At 35.2% G+C, this 22681-nt stretch overlaps 2 protein-coding genes across 2 annotated transcripts; both read left to right on the top strand.

The window, feature by feature from the left end:
* Window positions 1–5533: 5533 nt before the first annotated feature.
* Window positions 5534–11875, top strand: prkrip1 (PRKR interacting protein 1). The gene is made up of 6 exons (XM_082170742.1): window positions 5534–5691; window positions 5804–5882; window positions 8520–8620; window positions 10609–10694; window positions 10800–10861; window positions 11182–11875. Exons 1-6 carry the CDS (start codon window positions 5566–5568, stop codon window positions 11271–11273), a joined length of 546 nt encoding a protein of 181 aa, XP_082026868.1. The 5' UTR covers window positions 5534–5565; the 3' UTR covers window positions 11274–11875.
* Window positions 11876–13261: 1386 nt separating this feature from the next.
* Window positions 13262–22361, top strand: upk3b (uroplakin 3b). The gene is made up of 6 exons (XM_082170738.1): window positions 13262–13441; window positions 16838–16981; window positions 18435–18675; window positions 19764–19843; window positions 19932–20061; window positions 20539–22361. Exons 1-6 carry the CDS (start codon window positions 13378–13380, stop codon window positions 20732–20734), a joined length of 855 nt encoding a protein of 284 aa, XP_082026864.1. The 5' UTR covers window positions 13262–13377; the 3' UTR covers window positions 20735–22361.
* The last annotated feature ends 320 nt before the right edge of the window (window positions 22362–22681 follow it).

Below are 22681 nucleotides of genomic sequence, written 5' to 3'. Positions count from 1 at the left end.
ATACACATCATACAACCAGAGATACTGCTTTACGGCGATCCTTCAGTCACTTTGGTGCTTTCGCGCTCTGCACTTTGTTTTCTCTCAAGGCATCGACAACACAGCTGTCACAGGTAAATACACGTGCTAGACGAGTTTTTGTTTTGTTTGTTTCTGGTCCCGCTTCGGATGCCACGATGCCATCAAGCGGTATCTCTGGTCGTAATCAGTCCTTCACTGACCAATCAGCGTTCATTAGCAGAATGCTAGCGTGTTATGGGCAACAACAACTCAACCTGTAAGAAATCGAAAGGACATAAGTACTCATTCATTCAACTTTCGACCTATAATCCATGTTGAACTTGCAAAACATACACTCAAATCTGAGATTTCTCAACGGCAATCGGGTGAAAGAGACAAATTTAGCCGTCTAGCCCCATAGACTCCCATTCATTTTGCACTCATGGCGATCGCCCCCAGTGGAACTCTGGTGGAACTACAACCAAAATTCGGTACAATAGGAATTAATAGGGTTCTCTGTAGACGGGCTCTGGTTGGAGCTTATATTTCTAAAGGAAAGTAGATCTTGAGATTGCCCACCCCTGGTCTATGTCATTTAAAAAGGCCAAATTAAGAAAAGTTGAGTAGCTTGCATTACCTTATTACTTTCTGTCTTTTAACATTTCTGTCATAAAACAGTTGTCAAATATGTTTAGCTCTTACCTTGCACTCTTTCACCAATGCTGGAACAGCAAAGCCCGCCTTTTTAATCTGATTGTACCATTTTATATCATTGACCCCTCGATTTTGACAGAAGAAACGAGACCATAGTGCAACACGATTGTGACATCACAACAGCAACTCGCAGTGCTCGCGCTTAATTTACCCACAAGTGATCAAGGGCTTCAGGCGTTCCATTTACAACCCTGCAAGGGTTCTGTCTGTAGTGGAATGCAAGCAATGATGTACCGTACATCCGAGTAAATGAGGCGGATGGAAGTTAGCAAGGGAAGGGCATAAAAAAGTGGACTTAAATGCAGCCCTGCGAAGCTGAAACTCACGGTTATGGTAAGGAGCGTGACAAAACACGCTGGAAGCGGCTGACCAATCACAAAACACTGGTCCAGTCGACCAATCAGAGCACATAGCACTACTGGAAGGAGGGACTTCATAGAGACAGGAACTAAACAGAGCTTAACTGACAGACTGGGAAAAGAGGTGCTGCAACAATGTAAAATATGTGTGAACATATTGTGTTTTTGAACATTAAAGCAGGAAAACCTATTCTAGTAGAACCTAAAAAATCAAGACTTGCCAAAAATAAAATTGCCATATCTGATTATAGGAACCTATGGGGGACCTGTCAATGTGGTTGTTATGGCCTTGCATAAATATTGCTATTTTCTTTACTATTTTCTATTTTTAAGGCTGGTCTAGCTAATGCTGTACAATAAAGAGCAAATAAACTCTGTAACAAAGGCTATTTCACCTGAAAGGCAAGACTTCCATTGCTTCAGTCGTCATATTTGTGCCAATCGTGTGCCATCTTTCTCCTTCCCCTTGTACTGTTTTGATATCCGCATCAGCTTGCACATGTTAGAGTAGACATAATGTGCATAGTGTTTCATGATTAGTGTCTAATTGTGTTAGCATGCTTCATGCTTCTATAAGGGCACATCATTCTATAGAGCGGACGCACTTGCCCTGGAGGCATATAGTCAACTCACAGGCAGTGACATGCTAGTCCTAAGAAGTGACACTATGAGCTTTTATGAGAGCAGGAATGGTTTTGAGTCACACACATAGTGTGTAAAGAATGTGCTTTACAAGTTGATGTTCAAGGGCATTAATGAATCAAGACAGCAATTGCACATCTCACTGAATGCTAACAAACACACAAAACAAACGCATACTGACATACAATTGAATGTCAATTATATATAAATAGAAAGAAAACCTTTTGTCGCATTTTGTCTATGTGGCAAATTTTTTTTTTATGGTCAGAAACTTCACTTATACGTCAAACTTTACAGTTGTATTTAAATTTACTGTTCTGGAGGTTATGTGTAATTTATAATTAGCCTGATTTATTTGCTTGATTTAAAAACCTTTTAAAAACCTTTTAATCTAAATGTCAACTAAATGAAACAAGAATTTTGAACCTTGCTTTATCCAATGTTCAGATATCTGTTATGGAAATGTCTGCAAATGAGTGCATATTTAATTAGATAATGCCTCAATTGTCTATTTAAACACTTAATGAACTTGTCATACTCAACTGGGAAGTATGGTGAAACTTTTTACACTATTCATACGCAATTTTAGATATATGTAACACTTTATTTCAAAAGTCCACTTTAGACATTCTAGGCCTACTAAGTAACTTTTCACCTATGTCACCTAACTCTCATTAGTAGACTGTCTGCTTAATATCTGCTAACAGTTTATGTTGATGATCCCCCAACAGACATTCACTGACTATAAGTAGCAACATGTCAACTTATTCTACCAACCTGAACCCTATCCCTAACCTAACAGTCTACTAATATTCTAATGAGAGTTGCAAATGTCCAAAGTGGACCATCTAAATAAAATGTAACCTGGCATTTTACTGTAAAACAAGAAAGAAAAAAAAGAGACAAATGCTGTATGGGGGCAATATCATGATGCTAGCTCGCTCCAGCATGTTTGAGGAATTACCCTACACAAACCGTTTGTGATTATAATCGGAAAATCAACAGCGGCATTGTGTGGATCTGTTAGGCTGGGCCAGATCTGGCAAACACGGCCGAGTGGAGATGTGAGATACTGCTATGGTTGAATTCTGCTGAATATTTCACTGCAATGATAACTAAAAAATCAAAACAGCCCCTCTCTGCTGAGATATCATGTTCAAAAAACACTATACGCGATGATTATAATGTTGCAGCCTGGGAACTAATGCATTTAACATCACATACCGCTGGCATTGACATAATGTGCAAATTATGTCCCCCTAGCATAACAAGGACACAAAACACCTTTCTGTTTTCACACTTAATTTATTTTATTTCATTTTATTTCAAATAAAACATTCTCTGTTGCCTCACCACTCACTAATGTCTGTCTTCACTTCCTGCCACAAAAGAGGGAAAGACGCTATACGGCGACAGTTATGTCATTGTCAAAACATGTTAGAGCTTTACGAGTTGATGGTGGTGAATCACATGGTGACTATGTTGGCCAATGTGGATTGTCTAATTGGCCTGTTGGGTCACACGACATATTGGGAGAAAAATTATGCTGGGCGTATTTTGAATGAAAGGATTTGCAAGTGAATATGGTCTTGCATGAAATAAACATACAATTATGTTCCAGTTTGGAAATACTGTACATACAGGTGGTTTTAGGATCTAAAAACAGATGTGGCAGATATGCATCCTAATTTATATGCATCTAAATACAACTCTGAACAAATAGGGGTGGCAACTGGCAAGCAATGGAAATGCTGATGACCTTGCCCTGCCTGTATGCGTCCTGTTGACGAAGGGTGAGGTGATATCTATAATAAGGATGATATTCCTGGATGAACGGCAGCTTCTCTGGAATGACTAGCACTAATAAAAAATGAGTAAATAAAATCATGTTTTTCAATAGCATGTTTTTGGGCATATAGCATGAGATATGATATGATATGATATGATATGATATGATATGATATGATATGATATGATATGATATGATGAAATTATGTTAGCAAGATTAAGACAGTGGAAAAGGAGGTTTAAATCTTTAAGTGTATCACATGAATGATGTGAATGATGTTTGCAGGATTTCAGAAAATAAGTTGTGAATGTTTTTGTGTGAACACTGAACACAATGATAAACATACTTTTAAAGGGACAAGATTTAGTAACTTTCTCCAAGACTTTGCAGTGTTGTGGAAGCTAAAGTCAATCAACCAAACATCCAGTCAATCAATCAATCAATCAATCAATCAATCAATCAATCAATCAATCAAGCAATCAATCAATCAATCAATCAATCAATCAATCAATCAATCAATCAATTAATCGATCAATTAATCAATCAACCAATCGATCAATCAATCAATCAATCAATTAATCAATCAATCAACCAACCAACCAACCAACCAACCAACCAACCAACCAACCAACCAATCAATCAATCAATCAACCCATCAACCAATCAATTAACAAATTAATCAATCAAGCAATCACTCAACTAATCAATTAATCAATTAATCAATTAATCAGTTAATCAATTTATCAATTTATCAATTTATCAATTTATCAATTGATCCATCAATCAATCGCCCAATCAATCAATCACCCAATCGATTAATTAGAGGACAAAGACAACATCAAAACTAATGTACCTATAATCTTGTTCTGGAACAAAAACATTTTCGAAAAGAATTATCTCTATTAGGATTAATCTGTTTATTTGCATGAACCGACCAAACAAATCATTTCAGAATGAATCGAATCACGTAATCTATCAACATTTATTTGTAATATTTTTATTACAAAAAACTAAACAAAGGCAAAGTCAAAGCAACTCAAGAGAAGAAAAAGCCCAGTTACAAAGACACGGGATACTTTATCCTCCATTTGCAAAGGTAGGCTATATCAAAGAATAGGCTATTTTGTTCATGTTAAAGAATTTCCCATTTCTTCATAAAAGAGGGAAATTAAAGGAATAGTCCACTTAAAATGAAAATTCTGTCATTATTTCAAGTTGAGGGTGAATTAATTTCTTTCTTCTGCTGAACACAAAGGAAGATATTTTGAAGAATGTCAGTAACCAGACAGTTGATGGACCCCACTGACTTCCATAGGAGGAAAAATACTATGGAAGTCAATGGGGTCCATCAACTGTTTGGTTACTGACATTCTTCCAAATATATTATTTTGTGTTCAGCAGAAGAAAGAAATTCATACAGGTTTGTGACAACTTGAGGGTGAGTAACTGATGACAAAATTTTGATATTGTTTTTCACTATTCTTTTAAATAATTTTTAGCACCTGCGACCTCCACGTAGCGTAGCTTACGACTGCCGCAATGCGCCCCCTACTGGTAGTCGTAATGAACTTTGAAATTGTTTGTGACATATGCATAAAATTAAATTAAACATAAACATTCAAACATAATGCAGTGAAAAGGAATAACATGATAACTATAAATTTAATAAAAACTTAATAGAGGCACTTAACGTAAGTAAATATGGAAAGCAAAGTGAATTGAGTATGAGTACATTGTTACATGTCCAAAACAAATAATAATAAAAAACATGGTAATTTTAGTGGGGATTATGGGGATGACATCTGGAGGATGCATGGTTGATTTTCTATTTAATTTCTTGTATATGCCTACTATATGTTTATTTGATCAACTCAGACTGAGACTTATATTAATAATCAATGCAAAGCTACATCCAGTCATTTGCATGTGCTATTTATTTTATACCCCAAATCGATGTAGATCCATATCAGTCCAATAGGTGGCAGTATGTGGGCTCAGATATGTGATCTGCCACAAAAAAGACTCGAAGATCTTCTCGAAGAAGAAGACGCTGGAAGAATCATGGCGGAGGAAAAGAAAGATGCCCGATCAGGGAAAGCTCCTAAAAAAGAGTCTCAGCCTCTCATTATCGCCAAAACTCCAGCAGAGGAGCAGCGCTTGAAGTTGGAGAGATTGATGCGAAATCCCGTGAGTTAAAGCTTTACATCAAACTTGCGGGTTTCATTGGAGTAGTAATGATGTTACCGAACTGGTTGCATTGCACACCAAACAGTGCTATGTTTATTATTGTGTTTTTAAGGATAAACCTGCACCCATACCAGAGAGACCCAAGGATTGGAATCCACGCGCTCCACCAGAGTTTGTGCGGGATGTGATGGGTTTGTGTCATTTGTTTACTCTCAGATCTAGGCATGAGAATCGAAAGAAATGTAAAGATTCGCTCTCAGAACGACCCAGGTGCCTTATTAATGGCACCATTATCGATTCTTTTAGTACGTTTGAGTTAGAAATATGTATAGAAAAAAACATGATTTTTGAGTTTAGTGCTCTCAGGAAACGTTTCCAATTGAGAGAACTGCAGATTTTAGCAGGGCCGGTGTAGCGCAAAAGAAACGTTTAAACTTAATACAATTCTTGCAAAGAGTGTATTTAATAAGGATCAATTATTGGTCATAAATATATTAAGTAAAATCTCATGTAATTAAACGTGTGGTTGTGGTAACCTCATTCATTTTCAACTGATTAACTTTCATAAATTCATGATAAACATACATGTCACAAATCTTAAGTCAGGTCAGTTTAACATATTAGTACCACTGCTTGGTTCAATCATATGCGACTAAATAATTTGCAATTGCAGTTTAGTGAATGAAATGAATTCAGGAACTATTCAAATGTTTTTCACAAACGTTTTTTGATTCACTAAAAAACAACTGCTCAAAGAATCAGGAATCAGAGACTACAGGTGGCTGTATGTTTGGCTGAGTGATGTTGGGGCGCCGCTGAATAAGTTATTGTCACTGGCTGCACCAACAGGTAGTTCATCCCCAAACTCATGCCTTTGGCGCTGAGCTGTCTCCAGGATTTGAGACTGGCTAAAAAAAAAATATAAAAAAGGGAGATGCAACTCAATTTATGGGATAATTTGTTAGTTTAACTGCTTCTATTGCTCTAACTCATTTGTAAGTTGCTTTGGATAAAAGCGTCTGATATGATTATATGTAAATGTAAAGGGTTAGTTAGTTCACCCAAAAGTGAAAAAATTGTCATCAGTTACTCATCCTTATGTTGTTCCAAACCTGTAAGACTTTCGGTCATCTCCGAAACACAAATGAAGATCTTTTAAATGTAATCTGGAGATTTCTGTCCCTCCATTGCAACTACCACTTTGTCGCTTCATAAAGAAATTGGAAAAACTTGTGGTTCTTGTGGAAGCTCAAACGTGATGCATAACATGAGAATGAACCTCATTAGTTCTTGTGGAAGCTCAAACGTGATGCGTAACACGAGAATGAACCTCACTGGTTCTTGTGGAAGCTCAAACGTGATGCGTAACACGAGAATGAACCTCACTGGTTCTTGTGGAAGCTCAAACGTGATGCGTAACATGAGAATGAACCTCACTGGTTCTTGTGGAAGCTCAAACGTGATGCGTAACACGAGAATGAACCTCACTGGTTCTTGTGGAAGCTCAACCGTGATGCATAACATGAGAATGAACCTCATTAGTTCTTGTGGAAGCTCAAACGTGATGCGTAACACGAGAATGAACCTCACTGGTTCTTGCTGAAGCTCAAACGTGATGCGTAACACGAGAATGAACCTCACTGGTTCTTGTGGAAGCTCAAACGTGATGCGTAACACGAGAATGAACCTCACTGGTTCTTGTGGAAGCTCAAACGTGATGCGTAACACGAGAATGAACCTCACTGGTTCTTGTGGAAGCTCAAACGTGATGCGTAACACGAGAATGAACCTCACTGGTTCTTGTGGAAGCTCAAACGTGATGCGTAACACGAGAATGAACCTCACTGGTTCTTGTGGAAGCTCAACCGTGATGCATAACATGAGAATGAACCTCATTAGTTCTTGTGGAAGCTCAAACGTGATGCGTAACACGAGAATGAACCTCACTGGTTCTTGTGGAAGCTCAAACGTGATGCGTAACACGAGAATGAACCTCACTGGTTCTTGCGGAAGCTCAAACGTGATGCGTAACACGAGAATGGACCTCACTGGTTCTTGCGGAAGCTCAAACGTGATGCGTAACACGAGAATGAACCTCACTGGTTCTTGTGGAAGCTCAAACGTGATGCGTAACACGAGAATGAACCTCATTGGTTCTTGCTGAAGCTCAACCGTGCTGCGTAACACGAGAATGAACCTCATTGGTTATCGCACATCAAGCGAACATGCTTGAGCTTCCGTTTACCACAACTGATGTGAGTTGGTGGTTGTTTAAATGTGAGTAAATGCCTAAATTAAATGTTCATCATATAAAGTGATCGTGTCTCTTTAAATTTGCTCTAAACCGCTCAATTCATATGGACTCTCTTTATGAACTTTTTGAAGTTTCAAAGTGGTAGTTGCATAGCTGTCAATGGAGGGACAGAAATCTCTCAGATATTATTCAAATATCTTCATGTGTGTTTCGAAGATGAATGAAAGTCTTACGGGTTTGGAACGGACATGATGGTGAGTAAATGTAAATGATGACAGAACCTTCATTTTTGGTTGAACTAACCCTCGAACAGTGAATGACCCAATATGTTTGTTGATCTATGTTGTAATATCAAAGTTTTCATATTGGTTCATATTTTGTACATACTCTTTACTGTCCAATGCCTGTCCATTGATTCCAACATTCCCAGAATTTCTGCCCACACAAATAATGTCAGGATACCAGAATTGATTTATTAGTAATTTATTAGTATTTAACTCCACCCCACCACTCTTCAGGGCTGTGGAGGTGTGCATGTGTCTTTAGTGAGTGCTCTTATGTTTGATTTTCTCAGGTTCCAGTGCTGGCGCTGGCAGTGGTGAATTCCATGTGTATAGACATCTGCGCCGTCGAGAGTATCAGAGACAAGACTTCCTGGAACGAATATCTGAGAAGGTAGGGTTATTTCTGCCTAAAGCACATGTAGGAGCCAAAATAAATAGTTCAACCACTAGATGGCGGTGTGGACCAGTGGTGTAGGTGTAGGTCACCTGTTCAATTTCACATGTTTAACTTACGAGGTTGTATGGGGGGACAGGTGGTGGGAACGAATGGTTCTTATCATAGATCCATGGGCTTTTAAACCTGTAAATTATGATTTTGTGTGGACATTATTTCCAAACTATGAGTGAAGAACATCTTACTACCTTGCCTTGGCTTATTGGAAAGCCACTACAGAATATGATTATTAACTAGAAACCGCTTTAGCGTGTATGCATGTCACTAGTTCAGTTTACACTAGGGCTGTCACTAACAATTATTTTGGCAATCGAGTAATTGGTCGATTATTTTGACGAATAATCGAGTAATCAGATGAACAACCGTTTACAAACTGATGTATTCTCCTGTGTTGGCTTTAGGGGTGTGCGCTATAGGCTATATATCGTCTGCGATAATATCATAATTGTTGTTTTAACGATGTGCGACTTGACATTATCGAGTATAGCCTATCCCTCACACACACCCAGAGAGTGCATGCATACTCTACGTGATGTAGTCTTGTAGATTAGACTAGTGCAGGTACGCATTTAGAGTGCACGCTTTCACTGCGTGATTTAGTCTTTATTTATATCATTTAGTAATAAATATCACAAGAGTGCAGTTTTTCTCCAAATATCAGCATAACAAATGTGATATTGATTTTATACAAGTTTATTAAACAAGAAGTTAATATTAAGTGACTTACATTTTAGACACCATATCGCCTGCTTTTGCTCTATTATGCCAACGAAAATAGTTTAAAACAGCCACACACGGCGGTGTTTCTTTAGCACAGCTTTATGAATTAATCTGTTCTTACGGCTTTATGAATGAATCAGTTGACTAGGATAGATTAAGATAGTCAAATGCTTCTTTCCTTGAATGAATCAGTCGTTTGAATGAATCGGTTGAATCTCAATGATTCGCTTAGTACTAGTGACTTGCTGCCACCTACTGGCGGTTTCAGTTTCACATTTAAAGTATCTTTTCTTGTTATAAATAATTTTAAATATCAATATTCAATATTTCAAAGATGAATTGTTGATACTGATTTCATTTGATTGGCAGCAGCCCTGTTGTCTTATTTTTATAATTGAATTTGATTACATTTATGAAATTGACACAAAAGATGATGCATGCTTATAATTAGGTTTAAAAAATGGCTTTTTAAAGGTAAAAATGCCCATATTAGGTAAAAATCAATCGAAACATATTGGAAAAAATCATTTCTGTCATTGCTGTGAACTGACCACCACACAGAGTATGAAGAATATCAAAAACTTTAGGAGTTGGCTGTCCACGTCAGTCCTAAACCTGCCAAAGTATCAACACAAACACACTCAGCAAAATATCGTCTAATAATCGTTATCGAGAAAATCCCAGAAAATATCAAGATATATAAAAAAAAAATTCAATATCGCACACCCCTAGTTGGCTTCGATTTATAAATTAAGTTATGAATCTGGTGAAATGGCACACACTGCGTACCTAGATGAACATTATAAGCAACCCAAACATATGCAGAGATGGAATGCAGTTCTACCTGTTATTTGTAGTGGCTTAAATACCGTAACTGGATTTGGGTGCGGCGTCAGAGTAGCGGTGGATGTGCTCCTCTCTCAAGCTCACGGGTTCAGAGGATCTATATTTTGCTGTTGCTGTGACAATCAATATTGAGTTGAGTTTGCCAGTGTGTAATGTTTAGATGTTTGTGTGTGAAAAGATTGTGTCTTTTCAGAAGACTTTAAACAACTCTTATTAAAATAAAATGTAGTTAAATATTTATGGGGTCTGTTTTCAAGAGATATATATCTATATATATATATATATATATATATATATATAAAAAAAATTTAAATGGAGTTTTACTAATATTGGTTCACATTTAATTTTCACTTTTGCAGCAAAAGCTGGATGAAGATTATATTGCGAAGGTGAAAGAAAACCAAGAGGCTGCTGTGGAAAGAACAGCCAAACGCAGAAAGAAGAGGTTTGCAAAATACCATCTTGTGTTCGATTCAGATACTAGAATCTCAAGATAGCTCTTAAATTATCTCGTGTTTCTAAATCTCAATTGTTCTTTTGTGTCATTTAGGGAAAAGTTGAAGCAAAAGAAGTTGATGGCCAAGAAAGCCAAGATGGAGGGCCAGAAAGAAGGTTAGAAATAATAAAGTTTTCACTTTCTTGTTCATGTTCTGTGGTATTACTGAATTTAACCACAGTGGCCTTTTTTATTATTAGCAAAAACAGGAAGGTATCTACTAAATAAGCAAATAAATATTTTATAATTCTTATATTAATAATAGTTAACAGTTAATTGATTTGGCAAAAAGGCTAAATAAATCCTCTATGCCTCAGTGTTGTAACATCATGAATGTGAATATTTCATATATATGCTGTTTTTGATTGACAGCACAGGTTATCATCATGAGTTTAAGTCATTTTAGCTTTCATCTAAGCGGTGTTTGTGTCAGCAGGCTCTGAGGAGTCGTCGTCTTCCTCGGCTTCTGAAGCAGAGGAACGAGATGATGATGCAGAAGTGCCCAGCTTCATCATGGGGAAGAGGTGAACGAATGAAGGAATGGAAATATCCAGCATATATTACCATGTGATGCCTAAAACACCTCAAGCAGAGAACGATTATCAAATTGTGTTCTGACAACACTCTTTGTAATGTTTCAGAAGTGCTCTGGCATCCTTTATGGTTGATGTTAAACGCTTGAGGTTGATATGGTCTGATGTTCAACGCTTGACTTAGACATTTGAAAAGCTGTATGTTTTTCTTCACTGGAGTGTCGATAAAATAATTTGGTAACACTTTACTTGAAGCCTTCATATATATAATGCATTATAAAAGTGTTTTTAAAGCATTAACTATGCTTGTAATGCACCTTATAATGTGTTGTATAATCTCATTAATAATAATCTCAGTTATAATGTACTTATCTATTCGTTGAACACACCTTTAGAAAGGATAATGCATTGAAAAACACGACAAACAATACTTTGGCAATTATTTTTGAAAAGATAGAATTCATTATAATGTGCACGAATACATTTATAGTGCATTATACATAAAGGCTTTAGGTAAAGTGTTACCAATAATTTGACCAGGATTGACTTTTATTCTGTTGTAAATATGTATTTTTTAAATAAACAGCAAAGGGACTAGTTGTGTTTGCGCATTTCATGAAACATTTTGTGGCTGCTGGAAATTCAGCTTTGCAATTACAGAAATAAATTGCATTTAAAATAGACAGTTATTTAAAATGTAATATCTTACAATATTACTGTTTTAACTACCGGTATTTTTGATCAAACAACAATGCGGCATTGAGTATGAGAAACTTTTTTTAAACAAAATATTGTAAGGATTAAATGTATGTACATGTATACATACACACACATATGTGTACAGTATATATAAATGAATGCATTTATATGCATTATATATACATACACAGTATTTTGTATGCTATTTCCAGAGAATGACTTTGACATTGCTTGCACCAGATGAAATACAAATATAATATAATATAAATATAAATGAATAAATAAATAACGGGTCCAAAAGTCTGATACCACAGAAAATTGTAAATATTAACCTGAAAAAAATATTTCATATATTATTTTAAATATTTAAAAATGTTTCTCTGACCTCATTTTTGGAGACACATCATAATAATAGATATAATGGTTTAATTTAGAGTACTTATGAAAAGAGTATTATTCTCTCCACTCTGTAAATACTGTTAATAGCCATAGTTCATAGTCTAATTCACCACTATGAAATTATGGATATTGTATTATTACTATGTCATGATTTCAATTCAACAGTCCAGCCTTTGAAAATTTTATATATTCTGAGTTTTACACATTCACACATAGGCGTTTAACAGAAAGAGAACGTTAGAGAAAATATCAATGATGTCTGACTACAAACAAGTTCAAATGCTTCGTGTCTAAGCTGGTCTGGTTGAGCTGGTTTTACCTCAGACAAACACAATTGTGTATATTTAATTACAGTTTGTGGGGTTGCAGAATATGCGTAGTTTATCACAGAAAACCAATATGATGGTGTAAATAAAACATTTTTTTCATGCTTAAGTAATTAATGTTCTTCCCTCAAGACATTAGGAATTAAGAACTTGTATTATTATTGGTATATTGTATGAGTAAACTCCACGCCCCTGCTTCTGGACATCGTGTCAACGCACGTCATGTGATTGTTTGGCGGTAATGGGGTTTGTTAACTTTAACATTACTCATTCAAACAGCCTTTCATCCGACGACTTTATTTTCCATTCAAGCATCAGATTTGTTGGTCACATGCTGTGACTATTTAATTGTGGGTATAAGTACCTGGAGACTGTAATTGTGGCACTGTCAATTCAAAAACATTTAAGCAGAAATCATTTTAATGTGATTCAAGCATTTTTCAAAGCTTACAAATGAACAATAGTAAGACCTTGGAATTTGGAGTTTCAAAGCACTTTTTTGTGCCCAAAGTACCTCCCAGTTTCTACACACCCTCATGAGAAACTCCACTCCCTTCAGCTTCTTTTTATACGAGTTGATTCGTATCTGCCAGGCTGATTATTGAATATCACCAGCTAGGTGTGATTCTACACTGGATTTTAATAATTAGAAACTATCTGCGTCCTTGTTACAAGATGAACACAAATGCAATGATCCGTTTGATGTCATTGCTGTCTATCTGGATGTGGACTGGACAAGGTAAGTGCATTTTTATTATCAATGTTTGTTTGGTCTTTTTATGTGGTTGTTGTTAGTAAAGAGATCTAGGGTAAAACTTAAGTTTAGGGTCCAATTCTCACTATTGACCACCTATTAGCATGCATATTACTAGACTATTGGCTGTTTATTAGTACATATTAATGCCTTATTCTGCATGACCATATTCTATATCCCTTAATCCTACCACATACCTAAACTAGTAAGGTAACATAAGGTTACTAACTATTAATTATCAGTAATTAGGATTTTATTGAGGTAAAAGTTATAGTTATTAGTTAATAGTGAGAATTGGACCCTAATCTAAAACCCCAGATCTGGTTTTAGCATTACATCACAAATACACTTAATTTATTCTCTAATCATGCTGTTTATATTTAATCTCAGTTTAACCCTACTCCTCTCTCTGGCCATTATGACCTGAAATTAGGATATTTTAAAAATCAGGTCTTCATCTGAAACTTTCACACTTGAAATGGGAATGTACACACACAAAGAAAAATGTCTAGATTCTGTGAGTTTTTGTGGTTGTCATAAAAATAGTAACAAATCCGTTACTCACGGGTCAATTTGACCCACATAAGGAATGTATGGGGAAACTTTTTATCAATTTGTTAAACACACACACACACACACACACACATGAATGTATATATCGGACCACTGAACATTCCGAGAACACACACACACACACACAGAGAGAGAGAGAGAGATATTCTATCAGTCACAATGCAGATCTCACAGATATGAAGTGGAACAGATTTACAATGCCGAACAAATATAGAACATAACATATAGTTCATAAAATCTTTTTGAATATTTGTACTAATGTCCCGCTTGTCAATTATTTAAGATTTTTAGAGCATACAACTTTTTTTCTTCTTTTTTTTTCACTTATGAATTAAAAATAAAAATAGAAAAATTTGGCTAAATATTCCAGCTGCACTTTATTTTACTTATTTTAAGAAAGTACTGGTTAATACACGGTAACTGGGTTAAGGGTATAGGTTCAGGGTTAGTACCTAGTTATTACACAGTTATTGCAATTACTATAATTAGTACATAGTATGTATATGGGTAACAGGACTGTAAAATAAAGTGCTGCCAATATTCCTAATAAGCAATACATAAAAATGTATAATATGATGAATAGGGACATACAAATTGGCTGAATGTATTTATTTAATATATATTTGCAGAATCTGCAAAATGTTAATAGTTTTAACAAAGTAAGAGGATCATAAAATCAGATCATTCAGGTAGTGACCATGACCAACAGTATTAAGAATCAAGTGTGTTTCAACTTTTAAATGGAGTAATTTTTTATAAAATCAGCTATTGTCATGAAACTGCTCAGAGACACAAGGTTGAGGATCCAAACACAGAAGTTTATTGAAAGGATAATCCACAACCGTAGTCCAAAACAGGCAAGAGGTCAAAAGCACAGGGTAAACAGTCCAAACAATGACAGAGTCCAAGGCACAGGCAAAATATCAAAAACAAGACACAAGATACAAGGATACAAAAACTTCACAATGAATGACAGAATGAACCAGGCTTATATAGACAGGAACTGACAAGGTAATGAGAACTAGCTGAGAACAATCAAGAGTGATGAGAACAGGCAGAGGATTGTGGGAAGTGTAGTCCGGGACAGAATAACAATGAATAAGAGGGTTAGGGTTAAAGTGCCCACTGGTGTACATCCAGGCCACAACAGCTGGTGATCGTGACATTTGTCTTGTGGGCTATAAGCCTGACTACGTCAGACTTCGTACTTCCGCTCAATTTCAGTTCGCTTCTGTACTCAGTCTGAGATAGCGAGCGACCTATCTCCCAGTTTTCCTCCGGCCTCAAAACAGCCGGCCAATCAACGAACAGAGGGCGGGCTGAGAGCCGTGATGTAGACGCTGATTGTACCGTGAATGCGTAGATTTACTTCACATAATCTGCAAAAGTCGTTCACAGCCATGTTCACTCCGGTATTTCGCTCGATGGTTTTGTTTTCGCATCATACATGTGTTTACAGTGGAAGTTAGATGCGGCTGAGCTGGCGCATAACACGTCATAACCAAACGTTATGTGATTGGCTTACGGGTAACCAATGATTTGGTTTTTGGATCAGGCTTTTACATGATTTTAAACTTCAGACAAGCCATGAAAAATATAGGTAACCAAACAGTTGATGGACCCCATTGACTTCCACAGTATGAAAAAATAATACTATCGAAGCCAATGGGTTTCATCAATTGTTTGGTTACTGACATTCTTCAAAATATCTTTAGAAGTAATATACAAATTTATATATATATATATATATATATATATATATTTACACACACACACACATTTTTTTTTTACTGCAGAAATGCATACAGAAATGTTACGGAATACACATATCGACCAAAAAAACCCACAGATAAACAACAATATAAAAATATAAGAGAAAAAAAAAGGTAAAGAAAGACCTTATAATTTGAAATATATATCCTTTGGGAGTGTTGAGTGTTTTAAGGTATTCAGTAATTTAACATATTTTACCCTTTCTCTCGTCACCCCACTCTCCTCTCTTCCCAATCCTCCAAACAATAACTATGATAATAAAGATAGTAATATGATTAATATGGGTATCTGTGCTCATCCCCGGGTGAAGGATGGTGCACCCCCCACAGGGCCAAGCCCACACCCACCCAACCCCTGCCCGCAGCACACCCGCTATTACTTATAATTCCTCTCCTTCCCCATTGTAAGACATAGAGTGTACTATGCAGCGCACACAACAATTTGGTTTTTTTTTATATTGTAAAATATGTTTTTTGTGTTCAGCACAAGAAAGAAATTCATACAGTTTTGGAACAACTTGAGGGTGATGAAATGATGACAGAACTATCCCTTTAAGTATCATTAATTATAGCAAGTCATAGGAACACTTTTTTAAATGACCTAATTGACCGATATTAAAGACTAGACTCTTAGAAGAAAAGTTTCTATATGGAACCTTAAAGGGTTCTGTCAGGTGCTTCATATCATCTTTTAGGGGTTTCCATCATGGAATTATTTTGTGGATTTGAATTGAATACATTTTGTTTGAACATGTCATGTTCATACAAGTCATAGAAATTCTAGATAGAGCCTCAGGAGAAACACACAAGAAAGCAAGTCTGAGCCTGTATGTTCTGTTCCTTGCCCAGTTTTTCAATCAATACACCTGCCACTGCAAATATTTGGGGTTGTTAGGTGTAACGCAATCCATTTTTTTCCCATGACAGGTGCAGGTGAATTAGGGCTGAACCTGCTATTATTCTGTGACAGACTAAAGTTGGAACAATGTGGTCATTTTAAAAATGTCTCTTTAAATGATTATTTTTCTGTCTACAGGTCAGACATTCCAGCCGCAGCTCTCACCTATTGATTTACAAGGCAAAATCACCAGCAATACGGTAATACTGAAGCAGCCGTATTGTGTTTTTGATCAGGCATGCGTTGGCTGTGAGATATGGCTGGTAGCTGCACTGAGCTCAGGTAAAATATATTTACAAATTAAGGTCAGGCTACAATAGTTTAATAGATTTATTTTATTTTGTTTGCAGGCCATAGCACAGATTTTCTCTTGCTCTGCCAACTTGTAGACAAGTAGAATTTTAACACACACACACACACACACACACACACACACACACACACACACAGGTAATATACCGTTTAAAAGTTTGGGAATTGTTGTTTTGGCATGCATTAATTTGATCAAAAGTGACAGTAAAAAAGACATATAATGTAATGCAAGAAAAAAAAAGGTTAAATTCTTGTTTCACAACTTAAATTTTCAACATCGATAATAAGAAATGCTACTCGAGCACCAAATCAGCATATTAGAATGTTTGCTGATCGATCGTTTCACACAGAATTTGGTGCTCAAGTGGCATTTCTTATTTTCAGTGTTGAAAATTAAACAGTTTAACAGTTATATATATTTGTGCTGAGCAACAATTAATCCCATCCAATATAATGTACAATATAATATACATAATATGTGTGTACTGTGTATAATTATTTTGTATATATAAATACACACACATGTACATATTTAAGAAATTATTTATATTTATATATAATATAAATTATGCTTAAATAAATATATATATATAAGGTATATATATGAAAATATTTCATATATTATTTTTAATATTTAAAAATGTTTCTCTGACCTCATTTAGGGAGACACATCATAATAATAGTAGAAATTATACATCATAATAGAAAATATTTCTTAAATATATACATGCATATGTGTGTAATTGTATATACAAAATAGTTATACACAGTACACACACATAGTACAAACACAAACTTTTATTTTGGATGCGATTAATCGTTGCCCAGCACTTCTCTCTATATATTTTTTATATATATATTTGTCACACATATATATGATCACACACATCAGGGCTCAACTATATGGACAGCAGTGCTATGTCCATAAATTAATTGCGATTAATTGTTGCCCAGCACTAATATATATATATATATATATATATATATATACACACACATTATATTAGTGCTGAGCAACGATTAATTGCAATTAGTTAATGGACATGGCACTGGCTGTCCATATAGTTGAGCCCTGATGTGTGTGATTTTAGGCTTGGTTTCAAAGACAGGGCTTAGATTAAGCCAGGAGTTCAATTAAGACATTTAAGTAGCTTTTATAAATGTGCATTAAAAAAAAAAAAAAAAAAAAAAAAAACATTACTGGTGTGCATCTTGAGACAAAACAATGGCAATGACATATTTTAAGATATGTCAGAGCAAGTTTCTGTCAGTTAATACATCTCAAACATGCATTTTAGTCTGGGACTAGACTTAAGCCTTGTCTGTGAAACCGGGGGTTAGTGTACTGAAATGTTGCAGGTCACTGAATATCTAATGCAAATGCTTCCATCTGTTTAAATGATCCAATCTCTTTCACCTTTAGCGAACACCACCTTTGATGCTCAAGTTGCAAACTCAGCTCAACCTTTCAACGTCCTCAACCTGTCACCCTACCCAACAGCGTTTGACGCATCATCGCTGAACTTCTTTGTGACCAAAGTTGGACCTCTGGCAGGCTTCCCCTGTATTCAGGCCTCCAATGATTTATACTTCAGAGTCGGAGCCGAGGGGAAATGTACTGGCCCCAACTGTAATGGAATATTACCTGATGGATCCATTGTTAGGTAGGACCTTTTAATGTAGGACCTGCAATGTGAACCCCAGACTTCATTTTACATATAGTTTAACATTTCTAAAAACCCATAGGAAATTCTAAAGACAATTCATGTTGACTCTAAAATGCTAATTCTTTTCCAGGATTTAAGATTACAAAAGCCAACACAACTCTCCTTTCGATGTCATGTCGTCATTACTTAACTACATTTAGCTCAACTGAAAAAAAAAAAAAAAAAAAAAAAGAAGCTTTAACTGCGAGTAGCGTTGACAAAACAGCAAAAATGTCCAAAAAAAGCTCAGTGTATATTGTCAAAAGTGTAACGATGAATAAAGCATAGCTCACACAGAAGTCACTTTCAAATAAAGAAGCTTTCTGTTGGTCAACGCAACAAATCTGCATGGCCAACTGAACCTGATGCAAAATCTGGTGATTTCACCCATGAAATTTCGCTGAGTAATAGTAAATGTGACCGCACCTTTAGATTGATGTTGTGAAAAAACTGCTTTAACAATAAATTGATCATGGATTTATTTGAGCAATATCACATGAACGAGTGCCATTGCTGAATATCTGCATTGCTGTGATGATATTCAGATCTACAGAACGATTGCAAGTGTAAGATTTATTTTATACAACAGCTAAAGTTAATTAGATTTCGACACAACATTGGCTGTTTTTTTTCCTTAAACCGAAAATAGTTTTAAAAGAAGTCAACCTTTGCCATTTTCTAATCAACAGACAGTAGTTGAATTCGTTCCTGAATTAATCAGTGCGTTAGAACTAAACATTGAGTGAATAATTCAATGATTCACTCATAAAGACAGTCACGTGTCGCCACCTACTGGTGTAACAATGTAACCGGCAGAAAGAGTCATTGAAAAATCCCCAACATAATGCACAGACTGCAGTATTTATCTATTTACAAGACTCAACAAAAGTATAATACTTCTTAAATGCTTGTATTCTTCTGCAATGCTGTCCTGATTTAAAATACTGTAGTTTGTCAGAAGACTGCAGTTTCAAAGTAGCTTAAACACTGGATTTAAGTTTGCTGTTAATGTATTGCAACTGTTTTTCACTTTTTGTTTTTCACAGTTTCAAGTATCTTCTTCTCGATGTGAACAACAAGATTGTTAATTCGTCAAACTGGTCTGACAGCATTCCTCTTAAGACAAGTAAGAATTCATAATATCAAATCATTTGAATTACCACTCTGCTAAGTAATATTGGAGTAATTCATATCTTAATAATCTGTTCATACAGAACAAAACCCTGACAGCATTAACGCTGGTCTAAGTGCGAGATCTGGTGCCATGGTTGTCATTATTACCATCCTTTGTGTGGCTGCGGCTCTGCTTTTACTCCTTTTCTTCATCATGTTATGCGTAGCATAGTAAGTAAATCATTTAAATCATATCCACCTCACAAATACAGTGGTCCCAAAATATAGACACTTGAATCACACTTTAAAATTATTTAAACACACAATTGCACACAATTCTTTTCTCAGACCTGTGAGATATAAACTCGCAATTGTGAGTTATAAAGTGCAATTCTAAGGTAAAAAAAAAACACTGACTTTTTTTCCTCCGAATTTTGTTAATTTCTTGCAATTTCGAGTTTATATCTCACAATTCTGACTTTATAACTCGCAATTGGGACTTTATATCACGCAATTCAGAATTGCAAGATGTAAACTCGCAATTGTGAGAGAAAAAAAACTGAATTGTGAGATAAAAAGTCGCAATTACCTTTTTTATTTTTTATTCTGTGACGGAAACAAGCTTCAATACTCAATATATGATTGCATGTAATGTCATCTAATGCCAGTGCAATTCATTTTCCTAACATCTGAATCTTGTCCATCCAGCTGTGGCAAGAAAGACAAATCCCAAGCGACATCTCCCATGAGAGTCATGAACTCAATCCGTATCCCCCGCTATGACATCCACAGCCTGAGGGGGCGAGCACACCCCTACGACAACCAAGGTTTCGTGTCGGAAGTGAAAAATTATTCCACATCTGAGACTCTGCCCAAGTCTGGAATACAGACACAGAAGCTGTGAGCTCCATAGACACCATCATTGCATAGCCTATTCCAAGGGAAGCTAAATTACTATGCAGTATTTCCTCTTTCAACATGTCACAAGGCAAAATAGAGGAACTCTATGACACTCACATCAGAACTATTCCCTGCAGAACTGTTTTCTGTGTAATATCAAACCAGAATGGTTGTGTTGAAAGTTGATATTTTAGCCATTATCTTTTGTAAACTCTTTTGGCCTCAGTATTGTACATGATCAAAACAACAGATTGACTACAACATGCAAATTCACTAGATGGCGCTGTTTAGTAACCAAGCAGATGTGGAACTGTGACCGTCATAATTTACTGGTATTTACTGGTGCAGTTTTTCCTAACCTTCATTGTTTTAGGGTTCAAATAGGCTTAAATATCCTTTCATCAACACCGAACCAGGAATTTGTTCCTTTTAACTGGATATTTGGTAACTATACAATAGAGTCTTAATTGTATATAATTGTTGTCAAAGCGTTCATTAACTAATGTTAACTGATAAACATTTTTATCTTAATAAATGTATTAGTAAATGTTGAGATTAACATTAACTAAGATTAATAAATGCTGTAGAGTTGTTCATTGTTAGTTCATGTTAAAGTCCCTCCTGTGGTGAAAATCAAGCTTTTAATGTTGTTTATATGTAAGTGTGTGTGTTTTTTTATTATTACATTTTTTTATATACTTTAAAGTGCCCCTATTATGCTATTTTAAAGTTTCCTAATGTTGTTTTGGAGTCTCCTACAACAGGTTTACATGCATCAAAGGTAAAAAAAACATTCATTTTCTCATTATATACTGTACATTTGCACATCACTACATTTTCAATGATTCCTCAAACGACTCGTCAGATGAATCAATCTCTCGAAATCCCTCCTTTCCGCGAGCTACTCTGTTCTGACTCGGTCTGTTGTGATTGGTCTAAGTTGAGCCATGAGTTGACATGATTTATATTATAGTTTTAGCTTAAATTTTATATTTTATATAATAAAGTACATTTCCTGAAATCTAAATATTAATCTATATTTTCTTAAAACCTACTTTTATGACAAGTACTTGGAGTAGGTAGGCTACTAGTCACTATTTCATTTACTATTTGTATTATTGTGTATATTATTATGCAATTGATATTACATTGTATTTGCTATTATTATTATTATTATTATTATTATATTATACCACTTGTGATTATCAATCTATTATAGTTATGCTGTTAAAATATTGTACTATTCAATAGTCACTATTTAACTTATAATTTTTTATATATTCTGTCATTATTTCATATTCCATTGTTATTATTATAGTATTATACATAAACTATATGCTATTATCAATATATTATTATTGTATTGTTGTACTTATATCATATAATTATACTATTCAATACTATTTTATTTGCTGTATACTGTTTTTCTATTTTATTGACTAGCCTATACACTAAACTATTTACAATTACTTCTCACTTAATCTTATGTTTACTATTTGCATTGGACTGTAGTAACCTACCATATCATATGTATTACCAAAAAGGATCCATCAGTTATCTTTGTTATTGTATATTTGGTGTATCTATCTGTAAATATCTATAATTTAAGTGCTATAAAAATACAGAAAGCAGCCTACCGGTGTGATTTGTAATTTACCGATTTGTTTCATTTTCAAGCACAAGAAAAGCTAAAATCGGGTTTAAGACAGAAAATGCTTTTTACCACAATAAGAAAACTTTATTTAATTTAAAGTGAAAATGTAATTATATCTCAGTATGGGGGTCTTCACAATTCTTATCCAAGAATAAAAGCCAAATACACGACAAGCCCTGAGCTTTAACAATTCCTTATTAAAAAAAGATTTTATAAGTCTAACTATCGAGATTTTAAATAACTAGAGATGGAACTTTTTGTACACCACGTACAAACCACTGAAATCGGTTGATACAT

The sequence above is a fragment of the Leuciscus leuciscus genome (assembly GCF_965113295.1).
Source record: "Leuciscus leuciscus genome assembly, chromosome: 5".
Lineage (NCBI taxonomy): Eukaryota > Metazoa > Chordata > Actinopteri > Cypriniformes > Leuciscidae > Leuciscus > Leuciscus leuciscus.
Note: the sequence above shows the minus strand (reverse complement) of the source record. Positions and strands in the feature narration are given on the sequence as shown.